This window comes from Bos mutus, chromosome 2 (assembly GCF_027580195.1).
Source record: "Bos mutus isolate GX-2022 chromosome 2, NWIPB_WYAK_1.1, whole genome shotgun sequence".
Taxonomy (NCBI): Eukaryota; Metazoa; Chordata; class Mammalia; order Artiodactyla; family Bovidae; genus Bos; species Bos mutus.
Window position 1 is genome coordinate 32,682,982 of NC_091618.1, and position 26,674 is coordinate 32,709,655.

A 26,674-nucleotide genomic window follows, 5' to 3' on the forward strand; every position below is an offset into this window, starting at 1 on the left:
AGCTGTGAAAAGAAGAGAAGTGAAAAGCAAAGGAGAAAAGGAAAGATATAAGCATTTGAATGCAGAGTTCCAAAGAATAGCAAGAAGAGATAAGAAAGCCTTCCTCAGTGATCAATGCAAAGAAATAGAGGAAAACAACAGAATGGGAAAGACTAGAGATCTCTTCAAGAAAATTGGAGATACCAAGGGAACATTTAATGCAAAGATGGGCTCAGTAAAGGACAGAAATGGTATGGACCTAACAGAAGCAGAAGATATTAAGAAGAGGTGGCAAGAATACACAGAAGAACTGTACAAAAAGATCTTCATGACCAAGACAATCACGATGGTATGATCACTCACCTAGAGCCAGACATCCTGGAATGTGAAGTCAAGTGGGCCTTAGAACGCATCACTATGAAGAAAGCTAGTGGAGGTGATGGGATTCCAGTGGAGCTATTTCAAATCTTGAAAGATGATGCTGTGAAAGTGTTGCACTCAATATGTCAGCAAATCTGGAAAACTCAGCAGTGGCCACAGGACTGGAAAAGGTCAGTTTTCATTCCAATCCCAAGGAAAGGCAATGCCAAAGAATGCTCAAACTACCGCACAATTGCACTCATCTCACACGCTAGCAAAGTAATGCTCAAAATTCTCCAAGCCAGGCTTCAGCAATATGTGAACCGTGAACTTCCAGATGTTCAAGCTGGTTTTAGGAAAGGCAGAGGAATCAGGGATCAAATTGCCAACATCCGCTGGATCATGGAAAAAGCAAGAGAGTTCCAGAAAAACATCTATTTCTGCTTTATTGACTATGCCAAAGCCCTTGACTGTGTGGATCACAACAAACTGTGGAAAATTCTGAAAGAGATGGGAATACCAGACCACCTAATCTGCCTCTTGAGAAATTTGTATGCAGATCAGGAAGCAACAGTTAGAACTGGACATGGAACAACAGACTGGTTCCAAATAGGAAAAGGAGTACGTCAAGGCTGTATATTGTCGCCCTGCTTATTTAACTTATATGCAGAGTACATCATGAGAAACCCTGGGCTGGAAGAAGCACAAGCTGGAATCAAGATTGCTGGGAGAAATATCAATCACCTCAGATATGCAGATGATACCACCCTTATGGCAGAAAGTGAAGAGGAACTAAAAAGCCTCTTGATGAAAGTGAAAGAGGAGAGTGAAAAAATTGGCTTAAAGCTCAACACTCAGAAAACGAAGATTATGGCATCTGGTCCCATCACTTCATGGGAAATAGATGGGGAAACAGTGGAAACAGGGTCAGACTTTATTTTTCTGGGCTCCAAAATCACTGCAGATGGTGACTGCAGCCATGAAATTAAAAGACGCTTACTCCTTGGAAGAAAAGTTATGACCAACCTAGACAGCATATTAAAAAGCAGAGACATTACTTTGCCAACAAAGGTCCGTCTAGTCAAGGCTATGGTTTTTCCAGTGGTCATGTATGGATGTGAGAGTTGGACTGTGAAGAAAGCCGAGCACCGAAGAATTGATGCTTTTGACCTGTGGTGTTGGAGAAGACTCTTGAGAGTCCCTTGGACTGCAAGGAGATCCAACCAGTCCATTCTGACAAAATCAGCCCTGGGTGTTCTTTCGAAGGACTGATGCTAAAGCTGAAACTCCAGTACTTTGGCCACCTCATGGGAAGAGTTGACTCATTGGAAAAGACTCTGATGCTGGGAGGGATTGGAGCCAGGAGGAAAAGGGGACAACAGAGGATGAGATGGGTGGACAGCATCACCGACTCAATGGACGTGAGTTTGAGTGAATTCTGGGAGATGGTGATGGACAGGGAGGCCTGGCGTGCTGCGATTCATGGGGTAGCAGTCGGACATGAATGAGCGACTGAACTGAACTGAATTGAACTGAACTGAATAGTAATCAACTGTAAGGAGTTTGTAAAATTTTTACTTCTTCAGATTTCTTATGGTTAGAAAATAGCCTTATTCTAGTGATTGGTAAGCTGGAGTGTCAATGCATCCCTCTAGCATCTGGAGGGAAGGAGGCATCCAGGCTTCAGGAGGAAGTAAGGCTACTCAATGAGAGAGAGGGAAGAATTTAACTGTCCAAGAATAGGAGGAAGAAGAGTGGAATGAAGAAAACATGAAATGGGAAAGAAGAGAGGGTACATTGGTGAGACTGAGAAGTCACACACTCTCCAGTCTGTGAGCTACTCATCTCCAATAAGGGAAAGCTTTGTTTTTATTTTTCTATACATACCACCAATGGGTTGAATTTCTTATCTGGATTATGTATTATGTTATTTCAAGCCACAAATGCAGGTGTAGGAACTGGGCACAGCAAAGACCTAGTTAACATTTAGCTGTCTGCATTTGTTGGATTGTTTAATTTAATTCCCCAACAAATCTGTGGGCTAAGCATAACTCTTACCCCACTTTCTGGATAGAGCATTGGAGCTTCCAGAATCCAGTGGAAAAGTGGCCTCAGTGTCTGTCTCCTCGCTAAACTCCCTCTGCTCTTTTCCTCCAAATGCCCTGCTTCCTTGTTTGTCCAAACAAGTTTTTTAAAATAAGCTCTTGTAGTATTCTCTCCTTTTACAGTAAGTCAGTGTCTTCTCTTTCACCATGATTTGACATTTCTCACTTGGCCCCTAGTTTAGGGAATGAAGTTGCTATATCAAAGTGGCATCTTGCCAATGACCTCCCGAGGCTGCAGAACCATAGCATCAAAAGAACTCCATTTCAGGGGCTCCTGGTGCTACACAAAATGCTTGTTGTTTGCTCTAAGCAATGAACTTTCATTATTGAAGGCAGGCTGAAGATTCGAGGGTCAAGCTGTAGGTGAGAATGGGATTATGTTTCCCATAAGAGCCTTAGTTGTAGGAAAGTTTCTGCAAGCCTCTCAAAGAGTTTTGAACAAGTTTCTTCTTTATTGAGGCCTTTGTATAGATCATAACCAGCTTTTAAAACAGTTCCATGGTCCAAATAAAAAGCCTGAGTAGTAGCAGAATGAGCAAGATTAGCTTCATCACAGTCATTCAAATTGTCCTTTTAGACTGAGATATATGCATTTTGTGCTACATGTGTTTCCTCTAGGAATAAGTTTAATGTATAAACAATAAAAAATTAACAAATGTTCAGTTACTGAATTTAAATTGGTTTTGAATTTGTGAGTTTAGAAAAATACTCTGGGTAAATCTAGATGCTACAAAATTTGGTTCAAAAGATCTGTCCAGTTCTCTGTAGCAAGACTTCACTGATACGCCATATGCTCCATTTGTCACATGCTATCATTAAAGTACTCATTAAAATGCATATCTGGAGGGCCAGATGTTTCATTTTTATTATACACCATTTTCTTCATATTTATAATCCATGTGTGTTTATATAATGCCTAAAATTTTGTGAATTTTTTAATATACTTATGCATATGCTTTTGTATCTGTAAAATCTATATGGACTTTTTTATATCTATATACACACATACAGAAATAGATTTTTTGAGTATGGACCTGTGAATTTATTCCATTCTATTTAAAAAATACATTCTCTTGTTCAGAAGTCAAGCTATCATATACCAATATACATGAAAACAAATTACTCCCTTCCATTTCTCTCTGTTATCTTTTCTTTTCCTTCATTTCAAAATATGGCTTGTGGGGCACCTGATGAAAGGGAAATGCTGTTAAAGGAGCCACATGAAGGGGCATGAAAACAGAGACTTTAGCTCTCCAGACATGACAATTAATGCTTGAATCACCAGACTTTTAAACAAAAAAATTTTGTTATTGGTTCCAATTGAAATCATTGAGCAGTCCCTTCTCTAATCTAGGAGTAGTGTTCTCTCCTAGAGAGAGAAATAAAGTAACACTAGATAAAAACAGAGATTTGTCTTTTAAGCTGTGTTAGGTTTTTTTGTGGGGAAAGACACAAGTTGAGAATAAAACAATGATAGTATTTTTCATTTTCACTTTTTCCTCTAAAGTGGAGAATTGATTAAAACTTATATTGCAAAAAGTGTGGGGGGGTGGTGGGAAGGAAATTGATCATATACATCAAATCTTCCCTTAAGTTTTAATGGGTTGACTAAAAAAGGACCAATTAGCTTCTGTTTCTTATCCCCACAAGATTATAGCACTGTATGTAGTAAAATTAACTCAACACACTTTACCAGTTTGACCAAGTAAATTACTACTCATCCTGGATGAGTGGGTGAGTAATTCTTTGCAACATTGTTAATCACTCTATAATTCCCAGAGTCACATGGCTCAATGATAAGATAATCATTAGTTATTAATATCAAAATGGTTCTTCTTACAAGACCATGTTGTTCGTGATGGGGCATTCTGTACCACTGTATCATGTTGAAGAGAGAAGCTGCCTTTTAACTTAGCTTGAAGTGAGTATTGTCTCACTTATGTTGAAGTGAGTCCTACTTAAAACATGTTTTACTTCCTGATTTTGTGAATCAGATTTGTACCAGTTGCTTCTTGACTTCCCTGGTGGCTCAGACAGTAAAGAATCTGCCCGCAATGCAGGAGATGTGGGTTTGATCCCTGAGTCAGGAAGATCCCCTGGGGAAGGGAATGGCTACCCACTCCAATATTCTTGCCTGGAGAATCCCATGGACAGAAAAGCCTGGTGGGCTACAGTCCATGGGGACACAGCTGAGTGACTAACACTTCTTAACGCAATTCTAACCACATAATCATTGGAGTGTCTCAGTGTGGATAAAGCACCTGAAAATCCTGAATCTGATACCTTCCTCACACCTACCTCTTTCATAGCATTGGCTATCACCACCTTTCATCACAGGTCAATCTTAGGTAATGAGGTATTAGCAATTAGTGCCTCATTATCATAAGCCTCTCTTGGAACCCCACCCTCCTCATAGAAGGATGATGCTGTTATTTTTACCATGAGTTGGCTTCAGTTTCCCAACTTATTTCACATTTCCACCCAGGTTAAATGCACACACTTGCCGTGTTTTCTTATCCGTGTTTGCCTGTTGGAGAACAGGTTTTGCAAACCCGGAGACTTGGGTTCAAATCACTGTCCTTACACTCATTAGCTGTGTAACCCAGAAAAGCTACTTGACCTGTGCCTCCTTATCTATACAGCAGAGGCTATAATCTGACATCACAAGTTTATTATAAAGATTAGATCCTAGCTGTGATGGGCATCTCATAGCATCTAATTGAAAAAGTCAATGATGAGGAAAAAATAAGTTGTCACTGATGCTATAAACAAAATTTGGAGGTGAAGGACTAAAATTATGGATCTGGTTCCCATAAAAATTCCTAAGCTATTTCATTTCATCATTAACTCAATTCCACATTGTTTTCTCCCATTCAAAACAAGTTTCCGGTCTCAACATGAATTTGTCGTCCTGCTACTTTTTTTGTCTTCTCACAGCCTCAATTTCATCCCATCTGTTTCTTTAGAAGAGTTGCCAGAAACTTGCCATTCTAAATCTTCAGTATAGCATCCTCTGATCTTCAGTGTTAAGGTCCCCCACTCTCCAAACTTTGTTGTCTACCACTTCAAACCAGCTCTTAGATTTAATCAGGCCAGAGTTCTCACCATTCTCCAGGGATGTAGGATTAATCTCTAACCTTTAATTTTGATAGGGTACAGTCCTTTTCTTCAAGGGGCTCGGAATATAGTTGAGGAGGTCAACTGACTGTGGCAAAGGCTAATTCAGGAGTTGACTCTGAACGGAGGTCTATGATAAAACAGATGGAGGGGTGATTAATTCAGCCAGGAGTGGGGGTGTGGTGGGTGGAGGGGCTGGGAAAGGCTTCAGAGACAGAGTAACAGTTGAGTCAGTCATTTAAGGAGCATGATTTTATTTTGGGCAGAGGGAGACTAGTAACCAAAGCTTGAAAGTAGATAGTCCTCATCCAAGGCATTACAGCAGATGGCAGGAGGCATGGCTGAGACTGGAGAGACGACACCTGATGAGGCTGGCAAGGACCAGGCTGAGAAGTTCTTTGATGCTCTACCAAGAAGCCTGAAAAGAGCAGTGTTCCTTTTTCCTGAATTCCTGGTGTAGTTATTCTTTGTGTATTTATTTTTAGCATTAAAAAAATTTAATCCATGTGATTTGTAGGCCCCTGGAGAATCAGAAAAAACTGTGAAGCTCTCCCCATTTCTCCTTAGCTCTCCCCATTTCTCCTTAGCTCTCCCCATGCAGTGCAGTACACACGACTGCAGGTAGCATGACCCAGAGAGGAAACGTACAGACACAGAGTTTGGGTTCCCTTTCTGCTGTTTCCATCGACCCCACTTCTAACTGGGTGAACTTAGGCAAGTTAAAGCATGTCTGTGAATGTTACTTTCTTCCTCTGAACATGGGGATGATGCCAGTTTCTATATAATTGACCTCATATAATGATTCAATAAAAGCGTCACAAATGTTTGCTACTCAGTTATTCAGTAAACATTAATTGACCACCTACTGCAGGATGAGACCTGTGCTAGATTCATATTATACAGTGATTAGTTGAATATATAAGACTTTAAGATCTAGTATTTATTATTATTATTACTGTAGACCTTTAACGTGTGTGTGTGTGTGTGTGCTCAGTCGCTCAGTCATATCCAACTCTTTGTGACCCCATGGACATGGCTCACGAGGCTTCTCAGTCCATGGAATTTTCCTGGCAAGAATACTGGAGTGGGTTGCCATTTCCTACTTCACAGTATCTTCCTGACTCGGGGATTAAACCCATGTCTCTTGAGTCTCCTGAATTGGCAGGTAGATTATTTACCACTGTGCCACCTGGAAAGTCCTTTAATAAATATTATTTAAAAATTAATGTATTTTTGCCACATTAATATCTTACCTGTGGTTGGATCAATTCCCTCTTGCCCTGGTCCTGGAGTGTGTTATTTGACTGTTTGACTGACAAAAATTGCCACATCCAACATTTAATAGAGCCCACCAATTACAGTGGCACAGGACTGGAAAAGGTCAGTTTTCATTCCAATCCCTAAGAAAGGCAATGCCAAAGAATGCTCAAACTACCACACAATTGCACTCATCTCACACGCTACTAAAGTAATGCTCAAAATTCTCCAAGCCAGGCTTCAACAATACATGAATCGTGAAATTCCAGATGATCAAGCTGGTTTTAGAAAAGGCAGAGGAACCAGAGATCAAATTGCCAACATCCGCTGGATCATGGAAAAAGCAAGAGAGTTCCAGAAAAACATCTATTTCTGCTTTATTGACTATGCCAAAGCCTTTGACTGTGTGGATCACATTAAACTGTGGAAAATTCTGAAAGAGATGGGAATACCAGACCACCTGATCTGCCTCTTGAGAAATTTGTATGCAGATCAGGAAGCAACAGTTAGAACTGGACATGAAACAACAGACTGGTTCCAAATAGGAAAAGAAGTACGTCAAGGCTGTATATTGTTGCCCTGCTTATTTAACTTATATGCAGAGTACATCATGAGAAACACTGGGCTGGAAGAAGCACAAGCTGGAATCAAGATTGCCGGGAGAAATATCAAAAACCTCAGATATGCAGATGACACCACCCTTATGGCAGAAAGTGAAGAGGAACTCAAAAGCCTCTTGATAAAAATGAAAGAGGAGAGTGAATAAGTTGGCTTAAAACTCAACATTCAGAAAACAAAGATCATGGCATCTGGTGCCATCACTTCATGGGAAATAGATGGGGAAACAGTGGAAACAGTGTCAGACTTTATTTTGTAGGGCTCCAAAATCACTGCAGATGGTAACTGCAGCCATGAAATTAAATGACACTTACTCCTTGGAAGAAAAGTTATGACCGACCTAGATAGCATATTCAAAAGCAGAGACATTACTTTGCCAACAAAGGTTCGTCTAGTCAAGGCTATGGTTTTTCCAGTGGTCATGTATGGATATGAGAGCTGGACTGTGAAGAAAGCTGAGTGCCGAAGAATTGATGCTTTTGAGCTGTGGTGTTGGAGAAGACTCTTGAGAATCCCTTGGACTGCAAGGAGATCCAACCAGTCCATTCTGAAGGAGTTCAGTCCTGGGATTTCTTTGGAAGGACTGATGCTGAAGCTGAAACTCCAGTACTTTGGCCACCTCATGCGAAGAGTTGACTCATTGGAAAAGACTCTGATGCTGGGAGGGATTGGGGGCAGGAGGAGAAGGGGACGACAGAGGATGGGATGGCTGGATGGCATCACTGACTTGATGGATGTGAGTCTGAGTGAACTTCGGGAGTTGGTGATGGACAGGGAGACCTGGCGTTCTGCGATTCATGGGGTCGCAAAGAGTCAGACACGACTGAGCGACTGAACTGAACTGAACTCTGCATGTAACTTAAATAAGCAGGGTGACAATATACAGCTTTGATGTACTCCTTTCCCAGTTTGGAACCAGTCTGTTGTTCCATGTCCAGCTCTAACTTTTGCTTCTTGACCTGCATACAGATTTCTCAGGGGGCAGGTCAGATGGTCTGGTATTCCCATCTCTTTCAGAATTTTCCACAGATTGTTGAGATCCACACAGTCAAAGGCTTTGGTATAGTCAATAAAGCAGAAGTACATGTTTCTCTGGAACTGTCTTGCTTTTTCGATGCTGCAATGCATAGACATCACCAGATGGTCAAACCAAAATCAGATTGATTCTATTCTTTGCAGCCAAAGATGGAGAAGCTACAGTCAGCAAAAACAAGACTGGGAGCTGACTGTGGCTTGGATCATGAACTCCTTATTGCCAAATTCAGACTGAAATTGAAGAAAGCAGAGAACACCACCTGAATAAACCATTCAGGTATGACCTAAATCAAATCCGTTATGACTACACAGTGGAAGTGAGAAATAGATTTAAGGGACTAGATCTGATAGATAGAGTGCCTGATAAACTATGGATGGAGGTTTGTGACATTGTATAGGAGACAGGGATCAAGACCATCCCCAAGAAAAAGAAATGCAAAAAAACAAAATGGCTGTCTGAGGAGGCCTCACAAATAGCTGTGAAAAGAAGGGAAGAGAAAAGCAAAGGAGAAAAGGAAAGATATACCCACTTGAATGCAGAGTTCCAAAGAATAGCAAGGAGAGATAAGAAAGCCTACCTCAGCAATCAATGCAAAGAAATAGGGAAACAACAGAATGGGAAAGACTAGAGATCTCTTCAAGAAAATTAGAGATACCAAGGGAACATTTCATGCAAAGATGGGCTCAATAAAGGACAGAAATGATATGGACCTAACAGAAGCAGAAGATATTAAGAAGAGGTGGCAAGAATACACAGAAGAACTGTACAAAAAGATCTTCATGACCCAGATAATCATGATGGTGTGATCACTGACCTAGAGCCAGACATCCTGGAATGTGAAGTCAAGTGGGTCTTAGGAAGCATCACTATGAACAAAGCTAGTGGAGGTGATGGAATACCAGTTTCTATTTCAAATCCTGGAAGATGATGCTGTGAAAGTGTTGCACTCAATATATCAGCAAATTTGGAAAACTCAGCAGTGGCCACAGGACTGGAAAAGGTCAGTTTTCATTCCAACCCCAAAGAAAGGCAATGCTAAAGAATGCTCAAACTACTGCACAATTGCACTCATCTCACACGCTAGTAAAGATCATGGCATCTGGTCCCAACACTTCATGGCAAATAGGTGGGAAAACAGTGGAAACAGTAGCTGGCTTTATTTTGGGGGGTCTGGTATTCCCATCTCTTTCAGAATTTTCCACAGTTTGTTGTGATCCACACAGTCAAGGGCTTTGGCATAGTCAATAAAGCAGAAATAGATGTTTTTCTGGAACTCTCTTGCTTTTTTGATGATCCAGAGGATGTTGGCAATTTGATCTCTGATTCCTCTGCCTTTTCCAAGACCAGCTTTAACATCTGGAAGTTCATGGTTCAAGTAGTGTTGAAGCCTGGCTTGGAGAATTTTGAGCATTACTTGGCTAGTGTGTGAGATGAATGCAATTGTGCGGTAGTTTGAGCCTTCTTTGGCATTGCCTTTCTTTGGGGTTGGAATGAAAACTGACATTTTCCAGTCCTGTGGCCACTGTTGAGTTTTCCAAATTTGCTGATATTGAGTACAGCACTTTCATAGCATCATCTTTCAGGATTTGAAATAGTTCAACTGGAATTCCATCACCTCCACTAGCATTGTTCATAGTGATGCTTCCTAAGGCCTACTTGACTTCACATTCTGGGATGTCTGGCTCTGGGTGAGTTTTACACCATCGTGATTATCTGGGCCATGAAAATCATTTTTGTATAGTTCTTCTTTGTATTCTTGCCACCTCTTCTTATAACTTCTGCTTCTGTTAGGTCTATACCATTTCTGTCTTTTATTGTGCCCATCTTTGCATGAAATGTTCTCTTGTTATCTCTTGATCTTTTCTTGAAGAGATCTCTAGTCTTTACCATTGTATTGTTTTCCTCTATTTGTTTGCACTGATCACTTAGGAAGGCTTTCTTATCTCTCCTTGCTATTCTTTGGAACTCTGCATTCAGTTGGGTATAATTTTCCTTTTCTCCTTTGCTTTTTGCTTTAGGCCTCCTCAGACAGCCATTTTGTATTTTTGCATTTCTTTTCCTTGGGCATGGTCTTGAGCCCTGCCTCCTGTACAATGTTATCAACCTCCTTCCATAGTTCTTCAGGCACTCTATCAGATCTAATCCTTTGAATCTATTTATCACTTCCACTGTATAATCGTAAGAGAGTTCATTTACCAGAATGCTGATAAGTTGTTTCAGTCGTGTTTGACTTTGTGTGACCCCAGAGACGGCAGCCCACCAGGTTCCCCCGTCCCTGGGATTCTCCAGGCAAGAACACTGGAGTGGGTTGCCATTTCCTTCTCCAATGCATGAAAGTGAAAAGTGAAAGTGAAGTCGCTCAGTCGTGTCCGACTCTTCACGACCCCATGGACTGCAGCCTACCAGGCTCCTCCATCCATGGAATTTTCCAGACAAGAGTACTGGAGTGGGGTGCCATCATCTTCCCCGAATGGTCTAGTGGTTTTTTCTACTTTCTTCAATTTAAGTCTGAATTTGCCAATAAGGAGTTCATGGTCTGTGCCACAGTCAGCTCCTCGTCTTGTTTTTGCTGACCGTATACAGCTTCTCCTTCTTTGGCTGCAAAGAATAGAATCAATCAGATTTTGGTATTGACCATCTAGTGATGTCCATGTGTAGAGTCTTCTCTTGTGTTTTGGAAGAGGGTGTTTCCTATGACCAATGTGTTCTCTTAACAAAACTCTATTAGCCTTTTCCCTGCTTCATTCTGTACTGCAAGGCCAAATTTGCCTGTTATTCCAGGTATTTCTTGACTTCCTGCTTTTGCATTCCAGTCCTCTATAATGAAAAGGACATTTTTGGGGGTGTTAGTTCTAGAAGGGTTTGTACGTCTTCATAGAACTGTTCAGCTTCTTCAGCATTACTGGTCAGGGCATAGACTTGGATTACTATGATGTTGAATGGTTTGTCTTGGAAATGTGTTCTTTCATGTATTGTATTGTTCTAACTTTGTGTATTTGCTGCTCAGTTTAGTTTTTGCTTAAAAAATATATTTTTCATCAACTGTGTGTCCTGGGTCCAGCATATTGCTGGTTGCCAAATTTTTCTTTCTTCCCTCAGGGGAAATCTTAAAGTATCTGTCAGTAACATCCCAGTCTATAGTCAGGAGTGAGGCACAAACATATATCTTCCTCTATGCAAAAAATAAAACAGAATTCATTATCTTTCATCATCTTGTACATTTTCTCCAACATTTTCCTTTTGGTTGGTCTAAAAGTTACTTTAAGTTCTATTTTTTCTTTTTTGGACAGGAAGGTAGGATTTACTGGTGGGCATGATTAAGATAGGGACAGCCCCAAAACTCTCATGAGTGTAGGGCCCACCGTTTGTCCAGAGGGCCACAATTATGGCTATATTTGACCTCACAGCCATCTGGGATGAGCTGCTTTTCTGCCACCATATTTTCAAATTCATCCACATTAAACTTAGTAAATCTGTACTTCTTGGAAATGTGGATCTTCTAGCGACCAGGGAACTTGAACATGGCGCTGTAGAGGGCCTCAATCACATGCGCCATGTACTGCAAATTGGTGCGGATGGACATTATGACTCAGCCCATGTGGACCCTGGCCACTCTGTCCTAGGGCTTTCCAAAGGCACTATGCATACCTGTCTGAAGCCTAGACTGGGGACAGCATGCTAGTCATGAATGGCCACTGGAAAGGTTGTCTCCAAGGTCCTTTGGAAACCGGTACAGGCATCAGTCTGTGTACATGACCAAGGAGGCTGCTATTTTCAGCCATTGCACACTGGGCCTCAGTGGGGAAAAGAGCACGGTGGGCTTGCTGCTGCTGCTGCTGCTAAGTCACTTCAGTCGTGTTCGACTCTGTGCGACCCCAGAGACGGCAGCCCACCAGGCTCCCCCGTCCCTGGGATTCTCCAGGCAAGAACACTGGAGTGGGTTGCCATTTCCTTCTCCAATTCATGAAAGTGAAAGTGAAGTTGCTCAGTCATGTCCAACTCTTAGCGACCCCATGGACTGCAGCCTACCAGGCTCCTCCGTCCATGGGATTTTTCCAGGCAAGAATACTGGAGTGGGGTGCCATTGCCTTCTCTGACAGTGGGCTTAATAGGCTGCAAACTCCAGTTCTATTTTGATCAGAGGTTATGATCCCTATTTATGTAAGCTATAGCTTCCAAGAGTAATGCTAAGCAAGGCCTTTTCCTCAATGGAATTTTAAAAGATGGTTTTAAACTCAAATTTAAAATGAAATCAGAAGATTGGGATTAACATATACATACTACTATATATAAAATAGATGATCAACAAGGACCTACTATATAGCACAGGAAACTCTACTTGATACTCTGTGATAACCTACATGGGAAAAAATCTGCAAAAGAATAGACGTATATACACATATAATTGAATCACTTTGCTGTACTCCTGAAACTAACACAACATTGTAAATCAACTACACTCCAATATAAAATAAAAATTAAAAAAATAAAAGGAGATTTGAAAATCTTAAAGAAGCTATAAATGCCAAGACATAGATATTCAGAGTGGGGCAAATATTGGAGATCTGATTGTCTATGTCATCCTACTTAAAGTATTTTGAATTATGTTTTGTGAAAGATTACCCCAGTCTTCAAGGAAATGTAGGTGATGTTAGGAGCTATTGACATTGTGTGCCATCGAGTATAAAGGGATGAATGCTGAATGCTAAGTCACTTTAGTCATGTCCAACTCTTTGTGACCCCATGGACTGTAGCCCGCCAGGCTCCTCTGTCCAAGGGATTCTCCAGGCAAGAATACTGGAATGGGGTGCCATGCCTTCTTCCAGGGTATCTTCCCAACCCAAGGATCAAACCCACATCTTTTCATGTCTCCCACATTGGCAGGCGAGTTCTTTACCACTCGTGCCACCTGGGAAGTCCATATAAAGGAATATCTTATATATATTAAACACCTAATGTATCATTTTGAGATCACTTTGAAGAAATAGATCTCCTGGGGGTCAGGGATTATAAAAAAATACATTATCTTCATCAGAATATTAGAGGTAGTAGATGAAGGTATATGATCAAGGAGACATCCTGAGAGAGAATCTTGAAATGAAGTTAAAAAAAAAAATCTCCATGACTTCACTGAAGAAGTCATGAGCAGCTTCTGGGAAAAACCATCTGGGACCTTCTGAGCTGACCTCTCACCTACATCAGTGGCACAGTGAGTTAATGCTGTTTAACCTGAGATAACCTGAATGAATAAACTGATTCTGTGTCCATAATGTCTCTCTCAATGTATGGAATCATATCCCCAGATCCCACCCTGTTTATTTGTGTAATGTTTATTTGTGAACCAAACCATCAGTGAGTCGTAAACTGTGACAGATGGCAGAGAAAGAATGCGGGGAAGCAGGAGCTCAAGTCATCAGCAGAGCTGGAGAGAGCCAGATAAATTTTGGACACTGCATCCCAGGAGTGGTGAAGGAGGGTATTTTTGCCATGGCCCTCAGCTGTCTGAAGAGCACCTTGTCTTTAATCTTGTCCAGAAAAAAATTATATATATTCAAGACTGCCTGCCTCATGGAGATTGGGCTTAAAAGGGATTCATCACAGTAGGGAAAGAGCCAGAATTGGAATAGGTATGTGCCAAAGTGGCTCCAGTCAGCCCCAGGCTGGCTGCCATCAATATAGCAGAGTTGGCATGGGGACCAGGAAGCTGAATCAGCACTTGCTCTGGGTTTGAAGGGAAAATTCAAACATTGCTTGAACTTATTTCACAGAGTCTGGAGCAGTCATGGAAAGGCGTGAGGACCAAAGTGGAATTTCACTAGTTTTAACTCAAATATTGTCTTCCATTAAATTCAGCAGCCATTATTGAGCATTGATCATGTGTAAAATATTGTGATATAAAATAGTCTATTCTCTCAAAGCATTTACAATCTAATGTGGGAAAAATGATTGTATAAAAGTCACAATGGAGCAAAAATGCAAGTTCCTTGAAAGAAATATGAACAAAAAACTATACTAGATTCAAAAAGACAGGAGAGAGGATATCCTCTGGGGTATACCTACAAAGGCTTCATGGAAGATGTCAATTTGGGGATAATTTTGAGAGGAAGGTGCTTTAAGAGGGAGGCATGCATCCCAGGTAGAGGAGTTAGCATGAGCAAGCCTGGACGGGAAAGCAGAGGTTATATTTGCATATTGTAATATACACCAATTTGGCATGTGGCCAGGCATTTAATGATAGAATGGTCATGTATGGATGTGAGAGCTGGACTGTGAAGAAAGCTGAGCACTGAAGAATTGATGCTTTTGAACTGTGGTGTTGGAGAAGACTCTTGAGAGTCCTTTGGACTGCAAAGAGATCCAACCAGTCCATTCTGAAGATCAGCCCTGGGATTTCTTTGGAAGGAATGATGCTAAAGCTGAAACTCCAGTACTTTGGCCACCTTATGTGAAGAGTTGACTCATTGGAAAAGACTCTGATGCTGGGAGGGATTGGGGGCAGGAGGAGAAGGGGACGACAGAGGATGAGATGGCTGGATGGCATCACTGACTCGATGGACGTGAGTCTGAGTGAACTCCAGGAGTTGGTGATGGACAGGGAGGCCTGGAGTGTTGCGATTCATGGGGTCGCAAAGAGTTGGACACGGCTGAGTGACTGAACTGAACTGATTGGATTATAAGATTGGACTATATTGGCTACAGGCAGATAGTATAGGCATTGAATATCAGAGGGAACATGTTGTCATTAAGATGTTAAAGCAAAGTTATTCCTAAAAGTTTTTGTGGCAGACTTCTGGATTGTATATACCTTAAATCACAATTAAAATTTGTTATTTATAATGAAATTATATTTATAATATCATTAAGTACTTTATACTTAATTATAAAGTGCCTTGAATAATTCAAGCACAAGTCCTTTTTCTTTTCCCTTAATCACCAGAAATTCCTTTGCTGATTTAGAGATTTCAAGTGCAGTTAGAACTCACTCATTATATCGTACCCTCAGAGATATCCTGGGTCAGCCTATGTCTCCTTTGACCATGAAGTCTGAAACAACATGGCTCTCCTGTAATAAACACATGACTCCTTGGCCCCCAGGTGAGGGAATCCAGTGTATGTCATTACTGTCACCTACAGGTGACAGCCTTTTATTTTCTGCATGTTTTGTAACCTAGCAAATTATGATAGAAGCCAGCAGTTACTTTTCCCCAAATCAAAGCATTAACTTCACTTTAAACTAAACATTGAAACCTTCTCTAGGATATCTCATGATGGACTGAGCCTCAGAGTGTTTCAGCTGAGCTCTGGCCTCATGGATGTAAAACATCTTAATGACACTTTATTATGAGAGTCACTAGTCCCAGAGTCTGTAACGTGCTCTCGTGCCCTGCCTCTGCCAGAGCAGGCTCTATGTAGCAAAGAAGGTGAGAGAATGTAGGACAAGTCCTACTGGCCTGGCAAGGGTCCCACCTAATTCCTATGACGTGTCCAGAGCAGGTGACACCTTCTGGAAGGTGTGGATAGGCAGTTAATTTTATGGAGAGTAGGAGGTGTGGGTTCAGCTTTTTTTCCAGTAGGGCATTATCTGAATGATATTCATTCTCTCTTGAGTCTGGACTTCACGCAACAGGCAGCTACTGGATGTTATTTTAAAATAAGCAAACACCACCAAAAGATCCTGGCCTGGATCATCGTTTGAGGGGAAGAGCTGGTTGAGAAGTGCTCCTTGGGCAGGATTAACCCAAGAGAAAAATCCAGCAGAAAGAGAAGATCGGTGGGTTTCTTACCCCAGCTCCCAGGAAAGCTATGCCATGAATAGGCTCCTGACCCATTGACACACACCAAGTTGGACGGGGAACCAATTCTTCTTTTGAGGGGTGGAGGAAAAAAGAGGAATTCTCTTGTTTGTGGCATCTTGAAGGATGGCTTCCCAGCTTCATCAGCTTCGGGTTCTGGTCTGGAAAAACTGGCTGGGTGTCAAAAGACAGCCGGTGAGTAAAACAAGGGAGTGGGGTCATGGAGGCAATGTTCCAGACCGTTTTAAAATGTAGAGTTAATGAGAGGTAAAAAAAGAAGAGTTTTAAATCACTTTCTAAAGCAGAAGTAAGATATTTAGAGATCATCTCTGCATCTGTTTTACAGCTCATGGGGCGAGTCTAAACATGCTCCCAAATCTGCCTTTTGATTTCAGTAAATTAAAAGAATAAACCAGGACATGCCCCAGGCAAAGAAACGGATACATTTTGTTATTGGTTGAATTGGAACTTGTGCTGAATTCTAGATTTGTGGCCAAAAGCTTTCAGGAATTTACTTAACAAATTCTGTTAAAAATGAGATGAAGAAAAGTTTCAGATGAAAGTTTTCAATAAATGGGATTGAACTGTACTTGAAAACCAAAAGTGATAGAAATGTGAATTGATAAGAAACATATGGAAAGAAAGTAGTTTGAGGGCTGTTGGTATAGAAAACCATCTACGAAATTTTGAGTATTTAAAAATTATTTACTAGAACTGCCAAACAAGGGTCAATATATATGCCAAGCTTTAAGAGTGTTATTGAATCACTTTACTGCTCCAGTCTGCTTATTTTTTGAGCTCTTACATTCATGTTTGCTTTTTAAATTATATAGCCAGCTGTGAAATCCTTACCAGATAGGATGCCAGGAGACTGAGAAAGGACCTGACTTTAGTGAGGTATTGCATATTGAGAAGAATGTTAGAAAACTGGAGAAGTCCAGAAAGGCACTCAGTATACTTTATCCCAGCCTAAAATGAATAATATAAATATTTACAAATAATATGCCAAAATTGTGTCTATATATCTTATCTCACTCTAGGTTTGCTTGCAGTGCCTGACACCGTACTTAAGTGTTCTGATGTATATATTAATAGGGAGAAGTTGATTTGCCTTTGTGAATTTGGTGGGGAGGATTTAAAATCACAAGGCATTCTGTGATTGTATGGGTGTGGGTATTGAACATAAAATTTTAAATCATTAATATTTTAATTTCAGTTTTTAAATTGGAAACAACACAAAAGTGAAACTTTCTATAATTTTCCCATGGTAGGTTCTGTGTGAAATTTAGCAGGGAAAGAGTCTGGTGCTTGTGGTCAGAAGACAAGAATTAGCTTCCTGGTTCTGTTCCTCACCAGCCACATGACTTAAATGTCATATCACAATTTCTCTGAGCACTGGTTTTCCCATCTCTAAAATGGGCATCAGGTCTACCATATCTGTCTCATAGGGTGGGAAGAACCAAATGTGCTGTACAAATGGTGAAACAGTTGGCAAATAAATTATAGATGGATTTGGGAAATGTCCATGTCATAGTTTATTTAAAGAAATGGTGAAAGGAAATTCAGGTGAAGGGAGTGTGGGAGAGAGGAAGAAATTTATATACAGTAAAATTCCTAAGTGATGAAAACTCAGTAGTTAAAAGAATAGCGAAACTGAAGACTTGTAACTGTTGCTGATAAGCTGAATGCTGAAGTGGTACATTTTCCTTACAACTCCATTTTACCTAAAAATTAAAAATAAAATCCCTCAGGTAAATAAACTTTTTCGTTGAGAAATTTTATCTTTAGAAGCTTTAATAAGTTCCTTCCTATTCTGTAAAGTAGCTGGGATATCAATATTCTACTTTAGTGCTTTTCTCCATTTTAGTCAATTTCTGCTGGACATGGCACATTTAAAGAAGATGGATGTCAGGCGTGCTAACATGTTTTCACTATGATGACTTATATTATTCCTATGTAGCCAGAATCCTTGAAAGTCCCCAGTAATATACTTTGACTAGGGAAAGAAAATACATGAACTACTAGTTCATTTTGTGACATCAAATGATTCAGATCTTCAGTCCAGTTCAGTTCAGTTGCTCAGTTGTGTCTGACTCTTTGTGACTCCATGGACTGCAGCACGCCAGGCCTCCTTGTCCATCACCAATTCCTGGAGTTGATTCAAACTCATGTCCATTGAGTCGGTGATGCCATCCAACCATCTCATCCTCTGTTGTCCCCTTCTCCTCCCGCCTTCAATCTTTCTCAGCATCAAAGTCTTTTCAAATGAGTCAGTTCTTCGCATCAGGTGGCCAAAGTATTGGAGTTTCAGCTTCAGCATCAGTCCTTCCGATGAATATTCAGGACCGATTTCCTTGAGCACCTTAAAAGAATGTGACTCAGGACAGATAAGTCTTGGTTTGCAGAAAGTGAGATCATTAAAGTCTAAAATTTGGGACAATACCAAAGGCCCACTTGAATCCATTATGAGCAACTAGAGGGACGCATGAGACCTTTAGAAAATGGTGGTGCCAAAAGGAGAAGGAAGGACAATTCTAAGTGGAGAGCTAGAAGACAAATAAAGGTATACTTTCTCACAGTTTTTAGGGCTTCCCTCGTGGCTTAGATGGTAAAGCATCTGCCTGAAATGAGGGAGACCCAGGTTCAATCCCTTGATTGGGAAGGTCCCCTGGAGAAGGAAACTGCAACCCACTCCAGTATTCTTGCCTGGAAAATCCCGTGGACAGAGGACCCTGGTAGGCTATGGTCCATGGGGTCGCAAAGAGTTGGACATGACTGAGTGACTTCACTTCACTTTCTCATAGTTTTACCTGGAGCCAATCCTTCGTATTGGAAAAGAAGCTCGATGACAAAATAGGTGGAAGGACATGCATGGGTCAGTGTCACTTATGAGGGAAGAAAGAGAAACTCGAGAGGTTGGAAAATTAGGCTTGAAAAATATTGAAGGAGATAAGAGTTTTACAAATGTTATAAGAGAAAATATAGACAAATTAGAAGACTGAACGTAAAAAGGAGTATATAACTTTGAGAGAGGATATAGTCTGTGTATAGGAACTGGACTTTTGTCATCCATCAAACAGTTATTTAAAGTACAAGTATCTTTATCTCTACTTAGCAATTGTTCTGAATATGGCACTTTAAAAATATACCCTTAGGAAAATAGAAATTAAGTTGTGTGCACTGGAGATGTATGGTCCTTGTGTGTCTGCACGCTCAGTCATGTCTGACTCTTTGTGACCCTATGGACTGTAGCCCTCCAGGCTCCTCTGTCCATGGGATTTTCCAGGCAAGAATACTGGCGTGGGTTGCCATGCCCTCCTCCAGGGATCGTCCCAATCCAGGGATCAAACCCACGTCTCTTATGCCTTCTGCATTGCAGGTGGATTCTTAACTGCTGAGCTACCAGGGAAGCCCACGTATAGTCCTTAGTGAATGTTAAAGAAAAATGCTAGCATCACCTCCATGACATCCTCTTTCACTTTGTTTTCAAGAGAGTCTATCACAAAGCAAGGCAATGGGAAGGACAGTCTAGAGGAAGAAGTTAGGAATCTACAAATGGAGAAACAAATACAGGGAAAAAACAAGTAAAAATATAGTAAAATTATTAAAGTTGAATGGGGATTAGTTAGGAAGTTTATTATAAAAGTATATATTAGCCTAGAAACTGAAAGAACAATTTTAAAACACTGTACTGTCTCAGAGATGAGCTGGCTACAAAAAAAGGGAAGACAGAATCTTTAATTTTTGAGGTGACTTCCATCAAAATTATTCTTAGCGCTAATGTTTCTCTTTTGTAAAATCAAATGTCAGAATTCTGAACTATTTGGAATTGTCTAACTGCCTTGATTTTACAGGGTCCCTGAGAGCTCAAGGGAACCTATCCAGAATCATATAGTGAATTTTAAAATGCAAAGTTAGATTTTACCAAAAATGGATCTCTTCTTTCGATTACCTCCTGCTATTTCACTATTGCTCCTAAATTTAGTTTCCTTTCCCAATATTCTCTAATCCCTGTTCAGAGTTCAGCCCATCAACAAAGAGATCATATTCACTAAGGGGACTTTAGATATTGCTGTTTTTTTAACATTAGTGGTAATGTCAATTCTCAATTCTATTGCAAAAAATGAATACTTGGAGGAGTGTGAAAAAAATACATTAGATACCAACAGAAATGTTAGGTAATAGAGAAAATCAATTAGATGGAGTTGCTACCCTGCTGGGCTTGTAATTTAACTCTAAAAAATAATGGAAAAATGAGCATACATTCCACCGGATATGGTTAGCAACAGGGAGGCTTACCTAATGAGATGACAGTTAATGACAGGAAACAGAGTCCTGGGACAGCAAAGAGACTGGTGGCTTGAAGGCTAGGTAGTGCAAGATAAGAATTTATCCTTCATTAAGAAGATGGGTTCTAAATAAGCATATCAAAAAGTGACTACAAATCTCTATAGAAGTGGAATCTAATTCCAGACTCATGACCCAAAGAAAGAAGAATAACTACACCTATTTATTTTCTGCTTTTGTAACTATTTAGCTGGCAGATCACATTTTAGCTCAGTTGATGACAGACCTAATTTTTCTATCATAGATATTCCCACAACTTGATAAACTTTTAACATTGGATCAAATTTGACACTTCCTCCCTCATCCTCACCTTGCTCATTTAATTTTCTCTCACAGCGGCTAAATAAAAAGAAAGACTTGAAAATTTTGAAATAGGTTGGTCCATGCATTAAAATAATGTTTGATTAAACAATTTAGAATTAAACTGAAATTCCAAATTGAATTCTAAATCAGATTAAAATGAATTTGATCTTGCACAATTCACTCAGCTACATGGTCAAATGTTCCAAGCCCTTTTATGTCTTTTGGATCCATACACATTTACTCCCTTAAGCCTTTTTAATTGTTCCAAACATTTGAATCTGCTTGTTCTTTATGGTGTCTGACACATAACAGACACGCACATTTTATTAGTTTCAGTTCAGTTCAGTCTCTCAGTCGTGTCCAACTCTATGCGACCCCATGAACCGCAGCACGCCAGGCCTCCCTGTCCATCACCAACTCCCGGAGTCCACCCAAACCCATGTCCATTGAGTCGGTGATGCTTTTGAGTTATGGTGCTGGAGAAGACCCTTGAGAGTCCCGTGGACTGCAGGGAGGTCAAACCAGTCAATCCTAAAGGAAATCAATCTTGAATATTCATTGGAAAGACTGATGCTGAAGCTGAAACTCCAATACTTTGACCACCTGATGCAAGGAACCGACTCATTAGAAAAGACCCTGTTGCTGGGCAAGATTGAAGGCAGAAGGAGAAGAGGGCAGCAGAGGATGAGATGATTGGATGGCATCACCTACTCAATGGACATGAATTTGAGCAAGCTCCAGGAGATAGTGAAGGATGGGGAATCCTGGCATGCTGCAGTCTTTGGGTCACAAAGAGTTGGACAGGACTTAAGCTATGAACAACAAACAACAACATGATTAAGACTAGAGAGTAAATATCTGATTCACAGGCATTCAAATAACAGTAGTTCTCTCAAATTTTTAAATATATAGTAACACAGTAATTTAAAGTTTACTGTATCTTATTTTATTATTTACTTTTAATGAAAATAATAAAAATGGTGGCTACATACAGAATTAGGAAGACTAACAATAATTGAAATAAAAGGTTCTAACAAAGTAATGAAATGTAAATGACATAAAGTTGAAATTATGTGCTTTGCCAAGGTTTTTTTAGAAAATTAGATTTGAAAGTTTTTTAAAGATTTGAAACAATAGTTCTCAGCAAATACAGAGGTAAATGTTTCTAGGTAATTCAATTGAGTTAAAAATTACTACAGATCAGCACTAAATGGAAAATTTAGAGTGAATTTACATTTAGTTTATTCAAGGAATTTATTAAGATTTAAACCTAGAATTTTGAGTGGATGACCTCACTGATTTCAAAGCCACTGAAATATGTCCTGTTGTCATCATTAATTCTCCAAACCTTACCATATGCACGCAAAAGATAGACATCCTTGGATATAAAGCATGTTTTTTAAAATCTCTTTTCTTGGTCTTTTGTCCCTTCTCTTGCTGTCTTTAAAAAAGTGGTTCTGGATTCTCAAAAAGAATTACTTTTAAAATAATTTCAATTTTTTCAAATTTTAAAATAATTTAAAATTAAAGTTGCAAGAACAGTACAAATATATATTTTTTCGAGAGCTCGTTGAGGTTGATGCCCCATTATCTCAGATAATTTGGTGTGCATACTTCACAAACAAGGACATCTTCCAACATAAGCCAGTCATTGTCCTTCAGTTGCTCAGTTGTGTCTGACTCTTTGCAACCCCATGGACTGCTGCACACCAGGCTTCTCTGTCCATCACTATCTCCCAGAACTTGCTCACACTCATGTCCATTGAGTTGGTGATGCCATCCAGCCATCTCATCCTCTGTTACCCCCTTCTCCTGCCTTCAGTCTTTCCCAGCATCAAGGTCTTTTCCAATGAGTCAGTACTTCGCATCAGGTTGCCAAAGTTTTGGAGTTTCAGCTTCAGCATCCAATGAACAGTCCTTCCAATGAACATTCAGGACTGATTTCCTTTAGGATTGACTGGTTTGATCTCCTTGTAGTCCAAGGGACTCTCAAGAGTCTTCTCTAACACCACAGTTCAAAAGTGTCAATTCTTCGGTGCTCAGCCTTCTTTGGGCTTCCCTGGTGTCTCAGTTGGTAAAGATAATTGCCTACAATGCAGGAGACCTGGGTTCAATCCCTGAGTTGGGAAGATCCCCTGGAGAAGGGAACAGCAACTCACTCCAGTATTCTGGCCTAGAGAATCTATGGATTATATAGTCCATGGGGTTGCAAAGAGTTGGACACTACTGAGCAACTTTCACTTTCACAACCTTTTTTATGGTCTAGCGCTCACATCCATACATGACTACTAGAAAAACCACAGCTTTGACTGTACAGATCTTTGTTGCCAAAGTGATGTCTTTGCGATTTAATACACTGTCTAGGTTTTTCATAGGTTTTTTTCCGATGAGCAACTTCTTTTAATTTCATGGCTACAGTTGCCATCTGCAGTGATTTTGGAGCCCAAGAAAATTAAGTCTGTTACTGTTCATATTGTTTCCCCATCTATTTGCCATGAGGTGATATGACCGGATGCCATGATCTTAGTTTCTTGAATGAATGTTGGTGGCGCATAAGCCAGTGCCACCATTAAATTCTTAGATCCAATTCAAGCATCACCAGTTCTCCCAAACATGTCCTTTATAGAAAAAAACATGATTTAGAATCATGTTCTGTATCTAGTTTTCACGTCTTTAGTTTGTGACTGTTCAATAATCATCCTTGACTTTCATGACCCTGACACCTTTTGAACATCTAAGACCAGTTGTTTTGTAGAGTTTCTATTGCTTTGTAGCTGTGCTTAGTTGCTCCGTCATGTCCAGCTCTTTGTGACCCCATGGATTGTAGCCCACCAGGCTCCTCTGTCCATGGGGATTCTCCAGGCAAGAATACTAGAGTAGGTTGCCATGCCCTCCTCCAGGAGTTCTTCCTAACCCAGGGATTGATTCCAGGTCTCCGCATTGCAGGCCAGTTCTTTACTCTCTGAGCCTCCAGGGAAGTCCTGTTTTGTAGAGACTTGGGTTGTTTATCTCTGGAAGGAATACCGCAGAACGATGCTCTGTTTTTCATATTATGACACATCAGGTGGTGCATGGTGTCAAGTTGTCTCACTTTATGGTGGCTCAGAGGGTAAAGTGTCTGCCTTCAATGTGGGAGACCCAGGTTCAATCCCTGGGTCAGAAAGATCCTCTGGAGAAGGAAATGGCAACCCACTCCAGTATTCTTGCCTGGAGAATTCTTGCCTACCAGGCTACAGTCCACGGGGTTGCAAAGAGTTGGACACGATTCAGCAACTTCACTTTCTATGGGGAAATACTTTGTGACCATGTACGTATTTGTGTTTCTCATTAAGCTTTCAATGTATCTCTTTCTGTATACATTTATTCCTATTTACATAAACTCATGGAGTCTTAGTTTATACAGTTAGATATAGATATACTCTTTTATTATCAAGTCTTTTAATGTTTAATTTTGGCCAGTGGGTCAGATTTGATGTTCAAATTTGGCCACTAGCACATATCTGTGTTTTATTGATGTGTCTCCAACGTTCTCTGAGATTCTCTGAGCAGTATGTCTGGCACCCTTCTATCTATTGATCTGCCTATCTATTTCTTTAAATTTATGTATGCATGTATGTATCTCTGTACCTATATACATTCTATATATATTTTATAGCTCTCTTCAGCCTGGAAAACAGTGATAGCCCAATAGCAATGAGCATACTTATCTCTCATCCTCTAAAAGAAGCTAGTCTTTCTTGAAAAAATAGGTATTCCCAGGACTGGGACAGAGAAATTATACAATGAGGCAGAAACTACTTGTGGGACTGGAAAGAAAGAAATAAGTTGTACACACATTTCTAGCTATAGTTCAGGAACTAGTAGTTCACAGCCTTTATATCTTTACTTCTAACCTGATACTACAGAGTTCATTCTAGTTTCCCCCTTTTGCATGTTTATAATCTCCCTGTTGGATAGTGAGAAAGCCCAGCTCCTCTAATGGGGGATATACTTACTTTCGGTGAACCTTCCTATGTGAAACCGGTCACCTGCTCCTTGCCCTGCACAGACACCCTCCTTACCCAACTTGGGTCCTGACACTCCAGTGCCTGGCTGCTGTATCATGGGTATCCTCTTCACCTTGGTAGGGACCCACTTCCCTCACTGTGTCACCGTGGTGCCCTGAGTCCTGGTATGGACTGACCTTGCTTGCTCCACCTAAGGAATTTTGGGCACTGAATTTTTCAGAAAAAAACAGTGAAGAGGAAAAAACCAGAAGGGAACATATCAATAGAAAATAAACTGTGGAGAGATAAAAAGAGACAAATGCCACGGTCCGCTGCTGCTGCTGCTGCTGCTGCTAAGTCGCTTCAGTCGTGTCTGACTCTGTGCGACCCCGTAGACGGCAGCCCACCAGGCTCCCCTGTCCCTGGGATTCTCCAGGCAAGAACACTGGAGTGGGTTGCCATTTCCTTCTCCACATGGCCCACTAGAAAACTGTAAATTACTCAGTGTGCATATGCCATTAGATATCAAGAGTGCAGGGGAAGTGGAATGCAAGTGAGGTATAGAGGCACATGAAACATGATTAAAATGTTAGCAAAAGTATGAAACTCTTAAAAACTACTTTTCCCAGAGTTTTCAAGTAGCTCTGATGTATGTTTATGTAAAATCAATATTTCAGCATTTATTCCAAACAAACAAAGTTACAGCTCATTGGTTTAGTATTTAGATCCATGGCATTGCATTGCTTCTAGGTTGTTTATGATAATATTTAGAATGGTGTTGCAAGCAATCCTGCTGCTATGAAAATTTTAAATTTGCTTATTTCTTGCTTTTGTGATTAACTTGTCAACCTTAACATTTCCAAGATCACAATGTGGAGGGCTTTGGATTTATTATCCTTCTATGGTGCTGTATGCAGAAATGTTCTCCAGACCTCTCTGACATAAAATCCTGAGGGAAATCTTGTGATAATACATTGTTTATGGGCTTGCTATGGATTTTACCTGTAACAGGGTCTAAATTACCTTAAACTACTCCAATACAGATTGCATTTTTTGTTTGGATTTAAATCATGTCTAAAATTAATCTCAGGATTTACTGAAACGTACTCATGAAACCATCAAATTAGATCAACCAAACGATAACTTAAAGATAACCCATGACAAATGTCCCTTATTTGAATGTGAATGTGCATTTGTGTTGGTGTATTTGATTTCAGTTGCTCACTGAATTCTCATGAGGTTGCTATGGAAAATGAATGGATGTTCCTAAAAGTAGCTTTGGGGCACTAAACCTACTCAGATGAATATATTTTTAAAAGAATAACTATGAATTTAAATATAAAACCAGTAAATCCACAAACATCAAATATTTTTAACCTTAATTCCTTATAGTCGACTTTTCAGATGAGTCACATGGAATAAAAATGGTACCTTGTATCTAGGATCTTCTAGATCTAGACTAATTTTTGAACATATCAGAGACTAGGCTAGAATAGTAACACATCTTATATTTTCATAGCACATATTATTCCTATACACTTCCTGTAGTACTTTCTTATTTGTTCCTTGGAGTGGTATCATTTTTTTTTAATGCTAGTTTAAGTATCAGGTGTCCAGATCCTTGTCCCCTGCTCTGCTTCCCAACTGGATATCTAACTTTGGATTAATTATGCTAACCTTCTGCGGCCAAAGAATAAAAAAGGGAGTTGGATCAGACCAAGGCTTCTTAACCACTTCTGTGCTGTGGATGTCTTGGCCAACATGACGAAGCCT

The 26,674-nt window shown here is 40.2% G+C and overlaps 1 protein-coding gene and 1 non-coding gene across 2 annotated transcripts in view; one reads left to right on the forward strand and one right to left on the reverse strand.

The window, feature by feature from the left end:
* Nucleotides 1–12,174: 12,174 nt before the first annotated feature.
* On the reverse strand, nucleotides 12,175–12,305 carry LOC138984996 (small nucleolar RNA SNORA70). The gene has a single exon (XR_011462231.1). It is a non-coding gene; the product is annotated as a small nucleolar RNA SNORA70 (small nucleolar RNA).
* A 4,086-nt stretch (nucleotides 12,306–16,391) lies between these two features.
* Nucleotides 16,392–26,674, forward strand: part of ABCA12 (ATP binding cassette subfamily A member 12) — a 200,098-nt gene continuing 189,815 nt past the window's right edge. Inside the window, exon 1 of the mRNA XM_005909592.2 lies at nucleotides 16,392–16,460. Coding sequence (XP_005909654.2) covers nucleotides 16,392–16,460 — 69 coding nt within the window. The remainder of the gene's footprint in view (nucleotides 16,461–26,674) is intronic.